We start from the raw sequence: 15549 nt of genomic DNA on the forward strand, positions 1-15549 counted from the left end.
AAAAATTGTATAAACTGTGGACATTTACTATACCCTCTCCCCCTTAACTGTCTACGTGGTGTATGGATAGCACCTTATGAATACCTTCGGAAATTCTTTTAGGATATCTCCCGGAATTACGTTCATGAATTCCTTCGGAAATTCCTTTACAAATTGCTTCGATAATTCCTTTGGGAATTCCTCCAGAAAATCCTCTAAGAATTCCTTCGGAAATTTCTTTAGGAATTACTTCCAGAATTCCTCCAGCAACTCCTTTGGAATTTTCCCCAAGATTTCTTGCAATTTTTTTCCAAAACTTGTCCGGAAATTTCTCCAGAAATGCTTTTGATCTTTTTCCGGGAATTGCTGTGGAAATTCTGCCAGGAGTTGTTTCACACATTTATGAAAATTTATAAATTAATTAATTTATAAAAAAAAATCAGTTTTTTTATAATCCTTCAGATAAGGCTGACTTGCGATTAGCGGTAAAGGTAAAAACAAGCATTTTTCTTTGTGTAATTCGACTATTTTACACGTTTCTTGGAGAAAGGATGACAATAATTAATACTAAAAATGTTAATAGTGAAAAGCTTGTAGGAAAATCTCAGTAGTGTATAGTGTTGCGTATTTATATCAATGTGATTTTGTATATACAGGAGTGACAACTGTTGTTGAATAACGTTAGATATGATTGTTACTTTTGTACACTCTAGGTGGAGAGCAGTCATAAAGAAAGTTGTAGTAAACCGCCCGAGTTTAGTATGGAGTTGTAATCAGATCTTATTTATTGTTTGGAGCTGCAAAATGCAACAAGGGTAAAAAAAATCTCAAAAATATTTGTAGCTTTTCTACCTAGGTCACATATCGATGTGAGTTAGTGAGAGTTAGTGTTAGAGTTAGTTAGTTAGTGCGTAGTTAGTGAGAATGGGTGATTTGTCCATACAAGAAAATTAATTTTACTACAAATGTTGTGGCGCCATCTATTTCAATCAGCACCTTTGGCTCCGTCCTATTGAGATTTTGATCCTCAAACATAGGGCCGGATGCAAGGGGGATTCGAGGGGCAGTGGCCCCGGCCCCCACAAATCTCATGTACCAAAGCCAACCTTTTTGTCCATTGTGGGTCCTCGGAGCCTCCTTCCGGCTAAATCCGGCCCTGAGTCAAACATGATATTTTTTAAATAAAAATCAATGTCTAGCTTTATACTTCTTTCCGGGTAGTGTTACGGTCTAGTATTCTGTTATTCGGCTTAATCGATGTCATTTTTGTTGCTAATAAGGCCGTTAAAACACAATGTTTTGTCAATAACTGTGGAACGCAATGGCTGATGGGGTTAATTTTCAATTACAAACAGTGGAACAATGGGATTCTGCGTCTAATGCAACTTATAGCTCGGTGTGTTGAACTTAATCTAGAATTAAAAAAACACCTTATTAAAGAAATAAAAAAAAACTTATAGCTTGCGGAGTACCTAAAAGTGTATCTCACATTGTTGTACACACACATACATATAAACATACAGACATCACATCAATTCGTTGAGCTGAGTTGATTGGTATACAACCACATACAACACTATGGGTCTGCGAACCTTCTATCAAAAAGTTCGGCTTTGGAACGGTCCTATAGTCTTACTGTACTAGAAAGGCAAAAACACTCATCAAATTTGTTAAAGCCTAAATGAAAGAGCATAATTTTAGTTTTGTTGAAAACATAACTGGCATCCCTAGCGGAAGGAACCCGGAGAAGGCAAACTGATCGATTCTCGGTCATGTGTAATGAAAACTCTAGAGCAGATGAAAAGAAACAGCGAAGAGATGCTACTTACGGAATTGGTGTGCTTTAGACGCGCGATGGCATGCTTGTTGCTGACATTCCCGCTGCTGCCACCTCCGGTCACCGACGCCGATACCGTTGTCGCTCCACCGATTCCAATCCCCAGCCCAGGCAGGCCGACTCCCACTCCGAGGGCGACAGGACTGCCACCTCCAATGACCCCACTGCTTCCACCTACGCTGCCGCCAATGGCGGAGGCAGCTCCGTGATTGATTCCGAACTCGCTGTGGTCCGACAGACTAATTGGCAATTTTCGATCATTCATTTATTGCTGTATTTTCTCACATTCGATAGTAGTCCCAACAGAGAGAAGATGAGGATATGTAAACCACGATCTGATATCAAACAAAGGCCTCCCTTCAAACAAACACCAATTCAGCTGCACTACTAACACATGGCGAGAAATCCGGATAAACACTCTCGCGGACGCGGAACAACAAACACGATACGCGTGTTTTGGAAGATAAGATTCAGCACAAAATATGCCTCTGTATTATTACACACGCGAGAAGAAAATTGATAATGCATGCAAAGCGTGGGGAGAAACTGGTTCTGCTTTTCGCTGGTTTTGCTTATATGTGTATAGATAGGTATTTTCCTTGATTTTCATTCGCAGTACACAGACACCCTCACCATACACTAGATATCACTTCCAAATTGCTGCTGCACTCGAGATGCAATGATACTGCATCTGCTGCGTGGCTGTTGCGCCCTTCAAAGAGATATGCGCACTTTTTGTGCAAAATCACGTTTTATGCACATCATTGGAGTAGTTTTCGCATCAGCACCGGCAACGGCCACTTCGCTGGTCCTGGTTGATCGTTAACATAGTATAGTTATTATTACGGTGGTATGCACGTATTCGGTGGTCGCTGATAAAAGCTTCTAGCTGAACATATGTTTACTGCTAGGTGCCGGAACTGCAGTCGTATGTGGCTCCTGCAAGAGAAAAAAAGAACAACTATTACTGCAAAGGTTTTTTTTACGAGCAGCGCAAGCTTTCGCATAAACTAAATCCAGAATGGAATGTGGCAAAGTTACTAATACCTAATAATGCAAAAAAAAAACAAAGATTACCAATATAATGTTGATGGTAATAATAATCTAGTGGCTGGATTTTTAACATATACAATTTTGTGCTTGTTCAAGGGTCATATTCTGTGAAAATAACAATATCCTCACCTAAAGAAAAGGTTAATTAGTTTATGTTCAATATGAGCACTAGTTAAAAGCCAATTCTTCTGATACTTGAATGATAATAATGATTTTTTTTAAGTTCTTCTTATGCAGACACTGATATAACATTGAAAAGCAACATTGATTTGAACATTTGCAATAACGTCATAAGTCCGAGTAATTTTTGAATAAAAAATGATGGAACAACATACAAAGGACGACATCATTTCAATTACTCAGATTAGTATATACAGCATTGCGTAGATTGGTATATGCAAATTTGTACCTTTGACTGAACTTATAGCACTTCAGTACACCTTGGTATACGAGATGGGTAAAATCAAGTTAAGTAAACATACGTTATAGTGATATCGCGTGATTCGTGAATCTGATGTGTGATTTTTTTACTTCTTTGGGTGTGCCACTGCGACCAGTTATTAGATCTACTGTAGCACATCGGATAAGGGGGAGTTTATTTTTTACTAGTAGGCAACCTCCGCTAATATAATAACTAAGTGAAATGTTCGGGCGGTCAAATTATTGTCAGTATACATAAGTATACGCGTGGTTCCACAATTGCTTGTGTGTGTTGGGCGATTGATATACGACAGACTCACAGAACAGAACATGTTCATGTAGCATCTTTTACGAAGTACGTCATGTTCATATGTGAAGGTGTTTGCGGTTGCATAAGAAGTGTAACGGTGGAAGGTTGGTAGGATGTTGAAAATTCACAACCTACCTGTGACGTATAAACGGCTGATATCTCGGAATACATTGCACCAGCTTACTCACAGTATTTCACTCGTTAAAGGGTGCGGTGCAGTCAAGTGCACCGGTCACTCTTATGAATGTATGTATGTATGATATTCCGTCAGGGTTCAGCAAATTGGCTCAAATGGATTTAAATTGTCCTAAAAGGGAGATGACCTTACTCAGAGAGGAAGAGTGTCAGCATGGCTGTGAACATAGTTAACCATAGCGTCAAAAGTGATCATTCTCGCGGAAGGGAGAAATGGCGGTCCAACACGTCTCTCAATCCTGGAATGAAACCAGTGCATCCCTTTGTGTCAACAACTGAATGCCTCAGCTAACACGGCAGCAATGGTGTTCGACATTGTTGAGTAATTTATGTTTATTTTCATAATGACGGATACCGCCTTTCGTGATGCTTTTGTGCACATTTTGGTAATGGTGATTTTTTTCGTATTCTACGATCACACTTTTGTCGTCTGCTGTATTGGTTATGATCTTTTTTAAAAGCAATACCTCGAAAAACTGTGATACAGTAAAAAGCAAAGTATCAAAATAAAATAGAAAAGAATCAAAGTCTTTATGGTTTAAAAGCCAAAGGTAAACAAAACTTTATTTCGTTTATTTAAAGCCTATTTTTCTTTGTTTAGATAAAATAGGGGAACTGTTCCGCTTTCCATCTCACTGAACATATAATCATCACATCGCAAAACAAAGCAATGCAGCACCAATCTCATCGCTTATTTATGCTAACACGCGTGCTCATTGATGAAAAAATCACAAAAATAAGAAACAAACCAAATTCCTTTTCATTGCTTCGTTTTTGATGGGATGGAAATAGGAGCTATGGGATGAAGTGCCGAACCGTACCCCTACCATAATCAAGGACGTCTTCAATTATTCTTATTCAAATTGAGATCTTTTTCTAATAACATATTACAGGAGCCGGATTTTTTTAAAAAGGGTTGATTAGTGGACTTGTAGCACTGCATTTCCTATGATTTTTTTGTTCAAAGTTCAGTAGATTTGGAGCAAAAAGGTTAGTTCCACTAATTCATACTAAATGATTCAAATTTGTTACCATTTATGTCGTTTTCGGTTTTAAACCTGGGTCAGATCCAACATCGATTCTGAATAACCGAAGGAAAATGGATCTGGGGTCGAGTCACTATTATGGTTAAGGTGGCTCAAAAAAGAACTTTTTCAATTTTTTTGATAGACCACCCTCTTATTCCTAATTTCATGCAGAAACAATAAACTTTTCTCACTGCTCATATAACAATACATCACCATATTTTGCGCGTTAAAACAAAAATTGTGTATGTAAACATCACTACTACATGCAACCAAAGTCCATAGGTTGGATCTCGCATATTTCTAAGAATGAACCTCGCTGAGGTTGGGGCGAACCTTGGGCGGACCACGATCCAACCCGATCCAATAACTGAACGTTTTGACGGCTGTTGGGGCGAGTCTAGGCCAAAGGGCGAGAGACTATACTCCATGATAAATTCCTTTGAAAAAGATTCAATTGCGGGGGATACCGGTTGTGATGATGGATTTCAACTTGTTTTACAGAGCACATGCAAAAAAGTATGGTATCCAACAAAAAATGAGCGAGAACAAAGCGTTTTTATATCATAGCTTATCGGTGGGGACCGCCTATCCGATTCTGTTTTTTTTCGCACTTGTATACAAGTGCGATGAACTTGTTTTCATGGCTTGTAATTATTTAAAGAGGTTTATGTTTATGGTTTAGGTTATGCAATGGTGGGCATAGAAAAGCTTTCAATTGATAATCAAATTGTGAATAAACAAAACGGAACAGAAAGCATTGGCTTACGTAAGTTACTCTTCCTTACGTAAGGGATCTTCCTGTCCGTAAATGTTTGCGATAAACAAAAATTCAACTTCTGTGGGCATAAAGTATGATTAGCCTATTTTATGATAAGTGCTAAACAAACATGTGTCTCGTCGTCGGCATTTTCTCTCGGAAAATATATCGAGTACCGAGAAATGGTCCTACCTTGTTGAACCTTCTTACAATGAACTTCTGCCAGCAACCTACAAAGGTTATTTGGAATCTGATTTGGAACAAAATTCATCAATATTCTGAAGGTATGTGAAGGCTCAAGGCACGGCAAATGCTGGGTAAAGCGTACCATTGGTACTTCGCGTACCTGAAGGAATAAAATAGACCCCATCTCGCGGTCCTTAGCCTCTTACCCAACAACTCCTATCCCTACCTCCCCGTGGTGCTGGCCGGGATACGAGCAACCTTAGGGAAGATCGGGTAACCAACTCCGGTGGGAACTATGGTCGTATGCTGACAGGGAAGGGGGGTTTGCTCCTCTCCGGAGGTGCAAATCTTACTGAGCGTCTGTTCTCCATGTCAGGATCGGCTCACAACAGCCTCTGTTCTTCATGTTAGGGCGGCTGATCATCGTCCGAGTGCCAGCGAGGGACTCTAAGTGAAACTGTGCACCATGGTCCACCGGGAATAAGGAGGAATGGTCCTCCGGAAATTCAGGGGGTTTGGTGTCAGACCCTGCAAGCCAGCCTTTAAAAAAACATACGCAGCGAACAATCAACAAGAGAGTACGGACCGGAACCATCGACGAAGACAAAAGATATTTTAGTTACTAAATAAAGATTGTCGCTTCGGTTCCTTTGTTCTGCTGTACGGAACATGTTGGGTACCAAGCTGTCAAATCGTATGGATTTTCCTTCTTTGACATTTAGCTCCCCTATCCTCGCCAGCAAAAGATGTTTCGGACTGCGACGACAGCGACAATCTTTATCTAGTAACTAAAATATCTTTTGCGAAGACCAGTGCGACGAAAAGGGACTAGCGATTGGAAACTCGGTTCGTGGAACTGCAAATCTCTCAACTTCATCGGGAGCACACGCATACTCGCTGATGTGCTCAAGGACCGGCATCGCAGCGCTGCAGGAGGTTTGTTGGAGCTGCGGCAACACACACGAGCTGGCAACAGCTTTCATAGTAATGGGCGATATGCAAAGGTGCGTGATCGGGTGGTGGCCGATCAATGAAAGAATGTGCAGGTTGAGGATCAAAGGCCGATTCTTCAACTTCAGCATAATCAACGTCCATAGCCCACCCTCCGGAAGCACTGATGATGATAAGGACGCATTCTACGCGCAGCTGGAACGTGAGTACGACAGCTGCCCAAGCCACGACGTCAAAATCATCATAGGAGATTTGAACGCTCAGGTTGGCCAAGAAGAGGAGTTTAGACAGACTATTGGGAAGTTCAGCGCTCACCGGCTGACGAACGAAAACGGCCTACGATTAGTTGATTTCGCCGTCTCAAAGAATATGGCCATTCGCAGCACCTACTTCCAACACAGTCTCCCGTATCGGTACACCAGGAGATCACCACTGCAGACAGAATCACAAGCGACCACATTCTGATTGATGGACGGCACTTCTCCGACATTATCGACGTCAGGACATATCGTGGCGCTAACATCGACTCTGACTACTATCGGTACGACCTAGAGCGACTGAAGCAACATGATGACGCCACTCCATACACGCAGTATCTCGAGGCAGTGTTGCCGGAAGAGGGTGAGCTCGATGGGGCCCCTCTTGAGGACTGCTGGAATGCAGTCAAAGCAGCCATTAACGACGCAGCGGAGAACAACGTCGGTTATATGGGACGAAATCGACGGAACGATTGGTTCGACGAAGAGTGCAGACAGATTTTGAAGGAGAAGAACGCAGCGCGGGGGTCGCGGAGACAGCAGACCGGCCTTTTTCAAGAGAAGAAACGCCGCCTGGAAGAAGCGGAGTGCGATTGGCTTAAAATTTTACAAAAAGTTCCTGTTCAGGCAGTTTGAACCACGTTGAAAATCATTGCGGAATCTCTAGCTCCTGCTGTTTGGGTAAGATTCTTTAGTCTGTGGTCCACAAGGTTGTCATTCATGCCTTGGTTATCTCCGAATACCAACATGGCTCTGTCCTATGCCGTTTCACCAAAACAAATTCAATGTGCTACACCAACGTGCCAACGGGTGAGCTGCGAACTCGGCGGAAGAAGTGGATTAGAGATGCAACCTGAGAACCAGATCAGCCAAGTACGAGTCCCGTCAACGGTATTCGGATCTAGAGAAGGAAGTTGAACGCTGCTGCTGACGGGTGAGCGTAGGTGGACTCCCTGGTCGACGAAGGAGAGAAAGCTGCAACAACTGAAGATATTTTCCTCCTCTATGATATATCACGACGCCCGATAGGAGCAAGGATACCGGTGAAAGACGCGACAGGTCAGTTCCTCACCGACCCAACTAGTCAGCTAAAACGTTTTTTCGAGGACTTCGATCAACTTCTTCAAGTGTCGAAGCCCGACCAACCATAACATCTCGGCATAAGCCGCCAAGGGTGCGATGCATTACCCGCGTCAATTCCGAAGCTCCATCATTGTCGGAAATTGAAGCAGCCATCCGAAGCATGATACAAGGATCCCGGGGTCAATTGCTGACCCCATGCTATCTGCGCAAATGTTGCACTATTCTGCAACTGAGAAACAGCACCTTTTCCGGCCGACTGGATGCAGGGCGTCTTAGTGAAGGTCCCAAAGAAAGGGTATTTGACTGGGTGCGACAATTGACGGGGCAGTTATCCTAAAACGGATACTAGACATGACTCTCCGACAGCAGCAGGCAGGAATCAGCTCCGAAAGATCATTTGTGGGCCATATTGCCACTCTCCGTATCATCCTGGAGCAAGTCAACGAATTCCATGAGTCCGTCCACGAGTCAATGATCCATTCATTGACTACGAAAAAGCTTTCGATTGTCTGAACCACGAAAATCTATTGTTAGGATGCCCTTAGACGCAAGGGAGTTCCGTACAAAATCGTCGGCCTCATCGAAGCGCAGTGCGAAGCTTTTACGGGCAGAGTTTTGTATAACGGAGCTTTATTGTCTGACCCCATCCCGGTAGTCGCTGTGATGAGACAAAAATGTAAACCGTGGGCTGCTCTGGCAGCCTATTACTATGGAAAATCTAAACCTAAACGACTTCGATTTGGCTGATGATATTGCTCTACTAGCAAAACGGCGCTCTGATATGCCAAGTAAACTGAACGACCTGGCAGAATAACGCTCGAATGGCGGTCTCACCATCAATGTCAACAAGACCAAATCGTTGATTGTCAACACGAACAAGTGGAGAAGGTCGAAAACTTTCAATATCTTGGCAGCCAGTTACTTCACGGGAGTGTTCGCTTTTAAAGTTTTTAATTCGACAACCAAGATACCCACAGAGTGCAAACAAGTAAGTTTCTTGTTGCTATTTCATTGGGGGTGTATTGAAGTGTTTTTAAGTTGATTCGAAATCAAATCTAATACATTTAAATTCGTGCTCGTAGCTTCAACAAAGAAATAATGGAAGTCATCTGGCCAAGGTTAAAACGAATAGCCACCCAGGATGGAGATCTTTCACGTTGGCTCAATGTACCACTATGGGTGCTCAGGATACATGAGTGAGTGAGTAAGTGACCCACAATTCGCTAGTTTATGGTACAGTTTTTACACAATATGTATCACTCATGCATGCTCATGCTATGGTGGAGTGCAGATGGCGGACGGTACGTAGAGGAGGCGAATGAACCATGAGTTGCATCAGCTGTTGGGAGAATCATCCACGTTCAAACCGCAAAAATCTGAAGACTGTAGTGGGCCGGGCACGTAGCCAGAATGTCGGACAGTAATTCGGTGAAAATGGTGCTCAACAACGATCCGACGGGAGCAAAAAGGCGAGGTGCACAGCGGGCAAGGTGGATCGATCAGGTGAAGGACGATTTGCAGACCCTCCGCAAACGTGCAGCCATGGACCGAGCTGAGTAGAGAAGACTTTTATATACAGAACAGGCAACTCCGGCCTTAGTCTGGTAATAAATAAATAAGTATCGCACATGCAAAACAAAATTACTCAGAGTACAATTTCTATGATGCGATGGAAACCCATTAGCGAACGAATCTGTGTGGTGAGGATACGGGGCAAATTCTTCAATTACAGCCTAATCAATGTTTACGCACCGACAAACGATAAATCCGACGACGTGAAGGACACGTTTTATGAATGTCTTGATAAAGCCTATGGAGAGTGCCCAAGGCATGACGTGAAAATTGTTTTCGGAGACACTAACGCTCAGGTCGGTAGAGAGGACTTTTTCCGTCCCATAATCGGTAGGGAGAGCCTTCACTCTGCTACCAATGACAACGGCCTACGGCTAGTAAATTTTGCTGCTGCCAGAGGGATGGCCATCAGTAGCACCTACTTTGCACGAAAGAACATCCGAAAGCACACATGGAGACACCCAAATGGTAAAACTTGCAAACAGATAGACCATGTTCTGGTGGATGGGCGCCATTTCTCGGATGTTATCGATGTGCGGCTACCTCGTTGTCAGTAAAAATCGATCACGGTTGTCAACTGTATCGAACGAAAGATCACAGCGAACGATGCGCTACAATATCCAGCGATTGCCGGCGAAAGGAGTATCAGCTGAGTACCACCAAAAGCTCGACGAACGGATAAGTGCAATCAACGTTAGCGACAACATCAACGATCTATGGTAGTTGATCCATGGAGCGGTGAGCACAACAGCACGAGAAGCGGTAGGCACTGTACATAGGCGACCCAGGACGGGTTGGTTCGATGTGGAGTGTCAAAGAGTGACACACGAGAAGAACGTTGCCAGAAGCCGGATGTTGGTGTCGGGTACCCGATCGAATAGAGATCGGTACAAGGAAGCAAGAGCAGCCGAAAAACGAACCCACCGCAGGAAGAAAAAAAAGTACGAAGAACAGGTTATTAGTGAGGCGCAGGAAAAATGGAGCAGAACGATATGCGGAGGTTTTATGAGTCTGTCAATGGCGTGCGGAGAAAGACAGCGCCATCTCTCGTCATGTGCAACGACCAACAAGGGAATTTGCTGACAGATAAAACTGAAGTGGCTGCCAGGTGGAAGCAACACTTCGAGACTTTGTTGAATGGAGGAAGTGACGGTGCATCGGTGAACAGAATAAATATTAGCGACGATGGACAAGCTGTGGAGTCACCTACACTAGATGAGGTCTAAAAAGCTGTTAAAGAGCTAAAAAATAAAGCTGCGAGGAAGGACCAGCTCCCGGCTGAACTTCTCAAACATGGCAGTGAGCAGCTTTATGAAGTTCTGCACCATATTATGTCGAAAATATGGGAAGACGAGGAAATGCCTGCTAGCTGGTTGGACGGCCTCATTTGCCCTCTCTTTAAGAAAGGGCACAGACTGGAGTGCGCCAATTACCGAGGCTCCTTAATTCGGCGTACAAAATTATGTCCCATATTCTGTTCAACAGTTTGAGACCGCTTGAAGAGTCCTTCGTCGGCGAATTCCAAGCAGGTTTTCGTGAGGGCCGATCAACGATGGATCAAATGTTTACCCTGAGACAAATCCTTGATAAATTCCGGGAGTACAACTTGCAGACACATCATCTGTTTATTGATTTCAAGGCGGCGTACGATTCAGTGAAACGGAATGAATTATGGCAAATTATGCTTGAACATGGTTTTCCGGCGAAACTGATACGGCTGATTCGTATAACGTTGGACGGATCGAAATCAAGTGTAAGGGTTGCGATGAAATGTCGACGTCATTTGTTACCTTAGATTAAAGCAGGGTGATGCACTATCGAACCTACTGTTCAATATAGCGCTCGAGGAAGCGATTAGAAGAGCTGGTGTGCAAAGAAGCGGTACCATTATCACAATCGCATATGCTCCTGGATTTGCGGACGATATCGATATTATCGGAATTGATCGCCGTGCTGTGGAAGAGGCTTTTGCGCCTTTTAAGAGGGAGACAGCGAGGATTGGACTCACGATCAATACCAGCAAAACGAAGAACATGGTCCCTGGCAATCAACGTGGGTTCATTAGTGGTGGTGGTAGCGAAATAGTGCTGGATGGTGAAAATTTTGAAATGGTAGAAGAATTTGTGTATCTTGGAACATTAGTGACGTGCGATAATGATGTTACCCGCGAGGTGAAAAGGAGTATTGCAGCTGCACATAGGGCTTATTACGGACTTCGTAACCAGCTTAAGTCCCGTAGTCTGCAAACGAAAACAAAGCTCGCGCTGTATACTACTCTGATTCTTCGGTGGCTTTATACGGCCATGAGACATGGACGTTAAAGGAGGTTGATCGGAGAACTTTCGGAGTGTTTGAGCGTAAGGTGCTGCGGACAATACTCGGCGGTAAACAGGAGAACGGTATCTGGCGGCGTCGCATGAATCACGAATTGTACCAGGTGTATAAAGGGCTGGATATTATTAAGCTTATATAACACGGCAGACTACGGTTGGCTGGTCACGTTGTTCGTATGCCGGACAAACGTCAAGCGAAGATAATATTTAGTAGAGAACCCAGAAGAGGCCGCAGGCTTCGTGGAAGGCCGCGTACACGATGGCTTTTTGCAGTTGAAGAGGACCTGAGGGCGCTCAATGTTCAAGGCGACTGGAAGCGATTGGCCCAGGATCGAGTCCAGTGGAGAAGGATACTCCATTCGGCGTAGGTTCATCGAAGAGCTGTAGCCCATCAAGTACCAAGTAAGTACAATTTCTATAGAAGAATCTAATATCCGTAAAAGGTATAAATATATTATAATTTTTTTGAATACAATTTTATAAGCAAGGGGGGTCCCGTAGCATAGTTGGCTACACGCTCGCCTCATAAGCGAATGGTCATGGGTTCGATTCCCAGCCTCTCCACCAAACCCTCGTCAGTCGCCGGATGCGCAGCCCATGCGGTAGCGTTTTGGGGGACGCGCCTATCGTCATGGCTGCCTGATGACGACTTACACTTGTTCTTCTCGGAGCGGAGGCATTCCTCCAACGTACCCGGATAAAATGGCAACCGAACAATGCAACGACCATGGACAAACGGACACAATGCACTCACGATTAGATGGACTGGCAACGACAACAATAATGGCAATGGAAATCTAAAAATAGATTCTGTGTGGATTCTGCAAATACCACAGTAGATCTCGGCACAGTAGCGGTTAAGTAACACAGAGTGCCTAAATAAATAAATAAAGAATAAAAAAAAATAAAAAAATGTATAAGCAAATGAAAAACGCATTGGTATTTTTTAGGAAATCTAGCAACGTTTTCTTAGTCATTGATTTGGAGGTCTCTGGTTTCAAGCGTTTCAAATAATGACTATTCATAGCAATTTGTAATTACACTCGATATGATATACAACATTATCGTTCATTGATTAAATTACAGTAGCTACATCAACAAAAAAATTTCACTTTCAATGATTTGCCAGTATGGACAGATAGGGTCGTGTGCGGTTCATCTACCTGCTGTGTTACACCATCCATACAGCACACCGTAAACTCATAACGCGTCATTCGAGCCGCTCGGTATGAGGAACATAATACAAAGGAGAAAACCCATGTGAGGAACAATTCATTAACAAACTCTCAATTTATTATTGTTTTCGATGGCTTCAGTTGCTGGGGGAGGTTAGTTTTCCAACTTCCCTGTGTGACGCTCGAGCGTCAACAAACAACGTCGACCGACGAGGACGTCGTCATCGTCCTCGCCGTCGTCATAATTGATTCATATGCAACAGCAAGCAACAGAAACCGCCGTACCGTTTTCTGTCGTCGTCTTCGATACGGTTTATGGCACATGGAAACTTTCTGTTGTTGCTATTGATTAAAATACCGTAGATTAGTTTTAAACAGTTTACCACAATGGATTTCTTATATTATGCATATTTAAGTGTTGCACCTTTAAGGATGTTTATCAATGTATTAGACGAAATCAATTTTATGTTAACTTTTTAACCACTTTTGTAAAACAAATAACAAATATTTGGAATTAGCAGAAATGTATACAATACTTCATAAATCAGAAAATTATATGCTATGTGAGTGAATGTTCGAATATTTGTCTGTTGAATAACCTTTAATTTGTCATTAAAATAATATTATTGCATAGAATTAATTAACACATCATAGGGTAGAAAACCATTTGGGCAGCACCCCCTATTCCCGTCAGCAACGTTCATTACTCGAGCGCATTACAACCGGCATCCTTGTTTTTTTTAGTACATGGTCGATATCTAGTGATGTACAAACAATCAAGTCATTTGGTTGGAACGCGGTCGAGTTATTAACGTTGCGGACGGGAATAGGGGGTGCTGCCCAAATGGTCTCGCTCCCTATATGCTGCAACATGAATTGATTAGAGATTTGTAAATCCCAGAATCTTTCACCTTGTGTTGGTGGTGCCTTTCTCGCGCAATATAAAAATGAGGAAAACACATTAGAAAATTGGAAATAGCACTTCAGGGGGATGAATTCCACTATTTTCATCAATTCATATACACAGGATTTTGTTTTTACACGATTTTTTTTCGCTCGTATTTTTGATCGTGTGACTTCAATTTGCCACCAAACTCTTCGGAACATCCAGAATAAATCAAAGAAAAATCACATGATAATGAAATTACGTGTAACATTTAGGATGAGTGGAAAATTAAGAAAATGTAAATCGCGTAAAAACAAAATCCAGTGTATACATATTTGCACTTTTTTGAGTGCATTGCAGCAACTTAAAAAAAATCGAATTTATTCCCTTTGAAAATTGAATTTATTCCCTTGGCAAAAACAATGTTTTGTTAATAACGCAATGGCACCACCGGAGGTGTACAAGATCCATAAGTTAGTAGGCAATGGTTGATTGGGCCAATTTTCAATAGGAAACAGCTAGACCGCATTCCGTGTCGATTGCAACATGTTGCAAGCGAATCGGATAAGACACATACAGTCGACTTGAGTTGATTGGTATATAACACTATGGGCCTCCGAGCTTTAGGGGTCCTCCTTAACCTAGCGGTAAGACGCGCGGCTGCAAAGCAAGACCATACTGAGGGTGGCTTGGTAATTTTCGGATTGGAAATTGTTTCGATTTCCCTGGACATAAAAGTATCATCGTGTTAACCTCATGATATACGAATGCAAAAATGGTACAATGGCTTAGAAACTTTGCAATTTATAACTGTTCAAGTGCTGAATGAACACTAAGCTGCGAGGCGGAAATGTCCCAGTGGGGATGTAATGTCAATATGAAGAAGAAGAAGCCTCCGAGTTTTTGGAGTGATCATTTAGCCTTCACGTATATATATGATATATACAATAAAAGCAAACCAATCAAACGATGAACGTTTTACTCTGCTTGATGTTTTGATCATTGGATAGCCTTTTTTCCCATCGTAATCTGTTGATATCAAAAATGTTAACTAGAAAAGTATTGGCAAATCATATAAATCAAATTGGCTGAGCTGCGTAATTACTCATATCCAATGTAGCGCCACGTCACAGTAGCCACACCGAGTTACTGTGTAAAGTTATGATTGTTATTGCTCGGCGTCACACAAGTGGAAAGAGCGATAATTTCGGAAAACTTATTTAGGCAGAAATTTCTCTCGTTTGATGTAAAATGCAAAACGCTGAATGCTTATGTGCCCACATAAACGGATTGAGTGGAATGCACTCGTCTCGAATCTGGCCGTCTCTCCGCCCGTCATCCGTAGGGTGACCGTAATGGGTTGGATGACTTCTCTTTTCTGCGCAGGCAAAACGGAGCTGGGGAAACGGGAAATTAGCTACCACCGTGGTCAATTTTGTTCAAGTTGCTCGTGCTCATGCTCATAAGCCCACACCATTCGCGGCATAATAATAGACCTGTTGATCGACCATCAAAGTGGGGATTCGG

General features: G+C 42.7%; 1 protein-coding gene across 9 annotated transcripts in view; it reads right to left on the bottom strand.

Annotated features, from left to right (window-relative positions):
• LOC134213129 (rap guanine nucleotide exchange factor 2) overlaps nucleotides 1–15549 on the bottom strand; it is an 83062-nt gene that overhangs the window by 44261 nt on the left and 23252 nt on the right. For all 9 annotated transcript variants that reach the window (XM_062691766.1, XM_062691767.1, XM_062691763.1 and 6 more), the window contains one exon: nucleotides 1809–2755. In XM_062691766.1, the coding sequence (XP_062547750.1) occupies nucleotides 1809–2081 (273 nt within the window). In that variant the 5' untranslated portion in view covers nucleotides 2082–2755. The remainder of the gene's footprint in view (nucleotides 1–1808; nucleotides 2756–15549) is intronic.

This window comes from Armigeres subalbatus, chromosome 2, assembly GCF_024139115.2.
Source record: "Armigeres subalbatus isolate Guangzhou_Male chromosome 2, GZ_Asu_2, whole genome shotgun sequence".
NCBI classification, from domain to species: domain Eukaryota; kingdom Metazoa; phylum Arthropoda; class Insecta; order Diptera; family Culicidae; genus Armigeres; species Armigeres subalbatus.